The sequence below is a fragment of the Prorops nasuta genome, unplaced genomic scaffold (genome assembly GCF_024137725.1).
Source record: "Prorops nasuta isolate Cenicafe-Biocafe unplaced genomic scaffold, Cenicafe_Pnas_1.2 PNAS00001, whole genome shotgun sequence".
Classification (NCBI taxonomy): Eukaryota; Metazoa; Arthropoda; class Insecta; order Hymenoptera; family Bethylidae; genus Prorops; species Prorops nasuta.
In genome coordinates this window covers 17468159-17475926 of record NW_027116798.1, presented here as the reverse complement: position 1 = coordinate 17475926, position 7768 = coordinate 17468159, and the positions used below count along the sequence as shown (strand labels likewise).

At 33.1% G+C, this 7768-nt stretch overlaps 1 protein-coding gene across 1 annotated transcript; it reads right to left on the bottom strand.

Moving 5' to 3' along the window:
* Positions 1-1729: 1729 nt before the first annotated feature.
* On the bottom strand, positions 1730-5743 carry LOC136773452 (uncharacterized). Its single transcript, XM_066727149.1, has 4 exons — positions 5738-5743; positions 4773-5465; positions 2794-4704; positions 1730-2737 (listed from the first exon to the last, which is right to left on the bottom strand). The coding sequence occupies exons 1-4, from the start codon at positions 5741-5743 to the stop codon at positions 1730-1732; spliced, it is 3618 nt and encodes a 1205-aa protein (XP_066583246.1).
* Positions 5744-7768: the final 2025 nt, after the last annotated feature.

Below are 7768 nucleotides of genomic sequence, written 5' to 3'. Positions count from 1 at the left end.
TCTTTAAGGAAATTTAATTAATTCAATATTACGTTATTCGTATCTCTAACGGCTGCTTTTATAAATGTTGAAAGTTGTTATCATGGGTAAAAACATCTTAACATGTTCAACAATATTAGCACCACGGCTGCGTTTAAAACGCCATTTCACTAAATATTGGCCGTAATTATAGAGCTGTCGGCTGCAATATATATAGTGAGTAAACTATTTAAAAATAATATGATTTCCACAATGAGTTTCTATCATTATTAAATTAATTTCTCACTGAGTATCGCGCAGTTTCAAATAAAATCTCGTAATACATATTTTTTGTGTAGAAAATTATTGTATCTTTCTTCAGCAAAACCAATTATAACGAGTTGATATGTAACTTTTCAATATATTATTTAAAATGTTGTACTTTTCCTTTTTTAATATTGTTAAATAAAATTGATTATTGTTAACAATATAATTATCTATATATTTCAATTTATATTCCTGTCCAATAAAATTTAATTATTAGAATACACATTCTTTCTTTAAGAGTTTCACTACATTTTGTATTTTCGCATAAAGAAATTCTTAAGATGTATCTTTGTCACATTATAAAAAGCTCTGACATCCCCGAAAAAAATACTTTCGTGTAGAAAAAAGACGGCAAGTAATTGAAAGTGATTCCATTGAACAAAATAATCTATAAGACCAAACATTTTTTAAACTCAAATGTTACTTTAAAAATTTCTATGTAAATATATTTCCACACATCAAACATCAATACTTTTACAATAAAAAATAATACATTAAAAACGAAATATTGCAGAAAAAGAATTTTAGACAAAAATATCTGAAAAAACACTTTACAGTTAAATATTTCAGAAAAGGAAGTAGTTCTTCTGGTTACTTAATAAATATATCTGGCATCATAAAGCATGAAGATCAAATAAATTAGGCAAGTAAGTCAATCAATCGGCAACATAAAGTATTGAGATCACATAAATTCAGGCAAGTAAATGAATCAATAATTAATTATTATATAATTTTTGTATACGTACACAGTGGGAAGTTGAATCGTGTGTGGTTTCAACTACAGTGTAGTATATCATTTTCCAAGTTAAATTACAGAGTGAAGCTAGCTGAACCACCCACGATTCAATTTCCTACTGTGAACTACTTGCCCGGACGGGCCAAATTTGTACTGTAGATGATAGTTCAAAGTGCAACTGATGAATACTCAAATATACTTGAACGATTAAACGAACTTGCAAAGTGAAGTTCGATCGCAATTATATGAAGAGCCTCGTTCGAAGAGATTACATATTTGTAGTATCCCTTTTGCCCACCAAAAGTCACAGCGTTTCAGAGTATAGCCAAAAACCCGCCATATTGGGACCGTGCTGCCCTCCCGCGGTGGTGGCAATTCTCCTCATTTTTTCAGAGTTATTTATTAAATTGCTTTATTATTTTATTAGGGTGACTATATGTGATATACGTATAGTCGGGAGGGAGGGTATGTAATCTCTTCGAACGAGGCTCTTCATATAATTGCGATCGAACTTCACTTTGCAAGTTCGTTTAATCGTTCAATTATATTTCGTGCCTCGTTCTCGAGATTACATATTTGTAGTTGTTCAGAGTAAAGCAATTTAATTTATAAAAATTTTATATTACAACTTTATTGAATATCTTTGTTTTACATGTAACTTTTATCCGAAATATAACACTTTTTTAATTTTGTTTTATTAAATTTAACTTATGAACCTAAGATCGCCGCAGCAAAATTTTGATCCATTGATTTAATGGGACGATTATAAAATTTTGCAAACATTTCTGAATTTATTGACCAGCCTGCGGTATTTCTTATTGTGTCTAAGTTAACACCTTTTTTCGATGCAGCTGTTGTCGACGCATGCCTCGTAGAAAGCGAGGAAAATATTGAAATATCTATACCACTTTTAGTTAACACTTCTTTAATCCATCTACTTATTGACTGAGAACCTACAGCTTTATGTGGCTTTTTTATTGCTATTAACAATTTTTCTTCTGTATTCCTAATGTCTTGTGTTTTTTCCATATATTTTACTAAAGTCTCTACTATGCATATTCTACAGTCATGTTCATACTTTGTTAGAATAAAGAAAGGCTGTAGCCTATTTGGTCCAGAAGTTTTTATCCGGTCAGGTACTTTTATCTCTATACTAGTATCCTTAACAGCTATGTTGTGTATTTTTATGCTTGCAAGTGTTTGTGCTCTATGTCCTGTACATAGAGCTAAGAGCATTACAGTCTTTTGCGTCAATTGTTGCAGACTTAAATCTTCTAGTGGATGAAGTGTTTTTAGATAATTAAGTACCGTACTTACATCCCATGTATGGGCGTATTTGGGTTTTGCAGGTCTTAATTTGTATATACCTTTGAAAAATCGATGAATTATCTTTTCCTCTCCTATATTATTTATGGATAAAAACGATATTGCCGATCTGTAAGTATTTAATGATGAGTAAGATAGTCCTCTATTATAATATTCTGTCAAGAATTTTAATAAGTTGTTGCAGGTTGGTTCATAAGGCTCAATTTTATTTTCTGCACAAAATTTCCACCAATTTCCTAAGGCTGAATTATACTGTTTTATGCTTGATTCTGTCAAAGACTCTATTAAAATATCAATTGCTTCCACAGGTATGTTTTTCCTTAAAAACACATTGATGAGACTCTGCCTGCCATTAAACGCAAAGTTTCCGCTTGCGGATGTATTTTCGACCTGCACAGAGAAAATAATAGTTTGTTATTTGGTCCCAGTCTTATAGGTTCCTCCACCAACAATTCTATGAACAATGGGTACCAAGGCTGATTTTGCCAGTCTAGCACAACGATTATCCCGGATGCCTTTTCCTTTTTTATTTTAACTAAACATCTTAAAACTAGATTGAAGGGTGGAAAGGCGTAGAATTTTATTTTATCCCATCTAATCGTGAAAGCGTCCACCTCGAATGCAGTGATGTCTGGCAACCAGGACACGAATCTTTCACATTTTTTGTTGAATCTATTAGCGAACAAATCTACTTCTGGTCTACCATAGCGCTCTACTATTCGTTCGAATGCTGTATCACATAACTCCCACTCCGTGTCTTCATTCTTTATTCGTGAAAGGCTATCTGCTTTATAATTTTCCCTTGATGAGATATATGATGCAAACAAGAAATTATGTCTTTCTTCTGCCCAATGCCAAATCTCTCGAGCTAACAGATTATATTTTTTATATCTTGTACCACCCATTTTATTTACATATGATATCGCTGTTGTATTGTCTATTCTGAGCAATATTTGCGCGTTGGTCTGATTATTTCCTAACTTTTCGAGTGCAAATTTTACGGCTAACAATTCTCTATAATTTATTGAATATGATTTTTGAATATCATCCCAGAATCCAAAAACACTATCTAAATTGTTTGTTGCCCCCCAACCAGAGTCGGACGCGTCTGAGAAAATTTCCATAGAGAAATCAGCAGTTTTAATCGGGTTCCCGGACGAATTTATAGCCGTTTTCCACCACAACAAATCCTCCCTTACACATTTCGGAATTCTCATTATTTCTTCATAATCTTGTTTATTTTCTAAGGCTAAAGTTTTTACTCTTTCAAATATTTTCGTGTGTAATATACCATATTCAAAAGCTACGCATGCTGCTATTAAGCAGCCAATAAATTTTGCAAATTCTCGAATTTTACAGAGCTTTTTCTTAAGGAATTCTGACACTAGATTTTTTAATCTTTCCCTTTTTTCATCAGGTATCTGGACTATATATTCTACGGAATCGATTATAAACCCCAAAAATTTTCTCCTTTTTGAAGGTATCAAATTACTTTTTTGCCAATTTATAATAAACCCCAGATCTGTTAGTATTTTAATTACTAAATTCGCATTTATTTTACAAGACACATAATCTTTGGCTATTACCAGAATATCATCTAAGTAAATGACTAAAAAACACCCGTTTGATCTTAAGTAATTAACAATGGGTTTCAATATTTTTGTAAAAATATACGGAGCGGATGATAGACCATTTGGTAGACAGGTAAACTGATAAGTTTTTCTCCCAAATTCAAATCTTAGGTACTTTCTACTTTTTTCACATATCGGGACCGAATAGTACGCATCTTGTAAGTCTATATTACACATATAGTTTCCTGGAAATACTAAGTTTACCGCTGTTTTTATATTTTCCATTTTAAAATGCTCAACGACCACATATTTGTTCAAATCTTTTAAGTTTAGTATGAATCGTTTAGTCCCGTCCGACTTGGGTCTTAAAAAATAGCTAGACAAGTATTGTCTTTTACTTTGCTTGCAATGTTCTATCACTCCCTTATCTTTTAATTGTTTTATTGCTTTTTTATATTCTTTTATTTCTGCTACTGAATTAAATTTTTTGCACGGTTTTTGTAATTGACCTATTCTTTTCAACATTCTTATTTTATATCCCTTAATTGTATTTAAAATAAATTTATCTTTAGTAACTTTTTCCCAATTTTTATGATAATATCTGAGTCTACCTGCAATTTCACCTACATTTATTTGTAGCTCTGCTGTTTCTGTCGATATCTGTACTGAGTGTTCACCCTCGGGTTGAATGGTTGCTGGTGTTTCCTGAAGAGAACTCTTGGTCTCGACTGTCCTTGGTAATTTCGATTTCCTGTTTGTGCGTAGGGCGGTTTTCTGCCTAGCTGGCTGTTGTAGTTTAAATTCTTCTGTTGTAAAGGTTTCTTTTGCACCTGAACTTTTATATTCTCACCTACTTTCTCTATTACATTTGCTGTTTTAATTCTTTCCGTTAAATCTTTCCCGAATAAATATTTATCTGTTACTGCGCTTTCCAGCAAAGACTTGTATTTCTTGTCTATACCGGGTAATACGATGGCTTTCCTCGTGTTTATCTGTTCTACCATAAGTTGATTCAATAACTTAGCTGTATCATTTAGCTTTTCCACAACCACTGCTTTATCAAGCCCATCTGTTTCATGTGTTATTTCCGACATAAGTGAACCTATTATCGTCAATGCTGAGCTGGCTATTTTTTGTCTTTCCATCATATGTTCATCTCTCTTTAAGGTGCTCTCTTGTAATTTTGATGCTAATTCTGGATTTAGTGCCGGTACTTCAAATCCTTCCATGCATGGGTATCTTTTGACCAGCTCTTCTTTTTCCTCTTTTGTTAGACCATTCGCATGCCAGTGAAGCCATCGTTTTAAAATAGTAGTGTGTAAGGTTACCTTTTCAGAATCGACTCTTGTCGGGTCCTCACCTAACGCCTTTATGATCTCTTCTTCAAGAGGTTTTTCGAGAGTATTTTCTGGAGGTTTTTCAACAGATTTTTCGACAGGTTTTTCTGGGGCTTGCCCATTGTTTTCTTTTTCGTCATCGTCGTCACTAGAACTCTGGCTACTACTGCTCTCGTCAGATTGCACTTTTTCATTTATGGTTATGTTTGTCTGAACATGTCCTGTTAACAAAAAATTTTTGATATCTTAGACTTTTCGAGCAAGTCCAGTCTAAGTATTTTGATACAAATCTAAACATGTATATAATTTTTTATTCCGACAAGGCATATAGCGCTAGCGGTCGAGAGCTAAGGAACCCACTAAAAACAATTGTTTTTGCGTAGGGGTTTTTTCCCTTTCTCCTAGAAAAAACTGCCGATGTATCCAACCGCTCGTGTTGGCGTATCGGTAACTCTCCATATAAGCAATTATATTTGACTTACCAGCATTCTTTTACTCCTTCACAACGCTCTCAGTCTGTTCCTCGTCGTTATTTAGGGAATTCATTTCCGATCTCAACTTTTTAACTTCTTCTAATACTGTTTCTAGTAGCTGCGAATTCTTCGCTTTTCTTTTTCCCATTTCTCCACTGTTTTATATTTAAGTTTAATTTCTAAAATCTAACCAATTCTAACTGAAACGTGTTACTCTTAGCGCGGAGCGCAAAGGAATGAGGAGAATTGCCACCACCGCGGGAGGGCAGCACGGTCCCAATATGGCGGGTTTTTGGCTATACTCTGAAACGCTGTGACTTTTGGTGGGCAAAAGGGATACTACAAATATGTAATCTCGAGAATGAGGCGGGAGGAGCTTAATTGTACACCATTCCATTACACACGGCTGATTTACGAACGGCCGAATTGCATACGGCCTATTTACGAACAGCAAATTTAACCACTGTTAAAATATACACAACAGAGATAGAACACGATCGAATTGCGCACAGCCTAAAGTCCCGTTCGATCATACACTGTCCATATTGATCAGAGTGCAATATAATATTAAAGTTGGTAAAATAATAAAATGTTATAGAGTATATATATATATATATGTGCATGTTTACGAAATATAATTTAAACGTCCTAATAAGTTTTATGGTGTTTCAAAAATGGAGATATTAAAAGGAAAAAGAGGCTGCAATATATATGCACACAATGATTATTGCTATAATATCGATAAGCGTGATAATATTACATATCGCTGTAATACTAGAGCTTCTACAAAATGTCCTGGGGCAGTTAAATTTAAACATGGTAAAATCTGCTTACTGAAGGAACATAATCATCCACCTTCTAAGTATGTTATTGAGATATCAAAACTTAAAGAAGAGATGCTGGCTCTTTGTCGAGATACCGTTTTAACAGCTAAAGAAATTTTTGATAGCGTGTGCAGGAAGTAAGTACAATATATATATTACATTTTAAAAGATATAGATACCTTCCTTCTTTTCTAATGAAAATAAATAAATAATGTTTTCTCGTAATTTCGAGATCTTTTCCTTCTATACAACTTAATACTATTCTTAATAACATATGCATTATTTTATACTCTCAAATCTCTTTCCTATAGATATCCAACGGAAGCAGCTTATATCACATTCCCTTCAATCAAGAGTACCTTAAACGCAGAAAGACTTAAAAATAAGCCTAAGAACCCTACGACACTGGCTGCTTTACCTGCGTTAATGATGAATTATGCACCTGTAATGCCGATTTACAAAGGAACTGCCCAAATAGGAAGTGAAATAGCAGTTATATTTTCTACAGATACTCTGATGGATCTACTGGCTTCATCAACAGAAATTTTTGTTGATGGAACTTTTGCTGTAAGTATTTAAGTTATTTTAATGCTTTTCAAAAGAAATAATTGTTTCATTTGCATAATTTATATAGGTTTTACCTTCAACACCATCAATCGCTCAAGTATATTCTATTCACACTCGTTACATGGATACGGTAAAAATCGTTTTTAAATTATCTATAGGTATATTTATATGGAATATGTAAATTAAAATGAACATTGTATAGGGTATAGCAACAATGTTTATACTATGCAGTTCTCGAACCTCGTTAATGTATTCGTGCATGTGGGATAAAATATTGGAGTTGATACCACAATTAAGGACCAATTTAAAATATGCAATGATTGATTTTGAAAAAGCAGCTATTAATGCTTTGCAGTTAAAGTTCCCAGATATTAAATTGCATGGTTGCTGGTTTCACTACAATCAAGTGTGTACCTAAATATATATTACAATTTTAACTGATCTTTTCATATACGTGTATTTGAATTACTATGATTTACATATCTGTTAATGCGTTCTCTAGGCAGTCTATAGGAAATGGCGTCGTTTAAATTTGACTTACGCTCCTAACGATATTCTTTTGATGTCAATGACTTTACCATTAGCGCCTGTTGAATTATTTCCTAAAGGTTTAAAATTAATGCAAGTCGAAGCGGATAAGCTATGTACT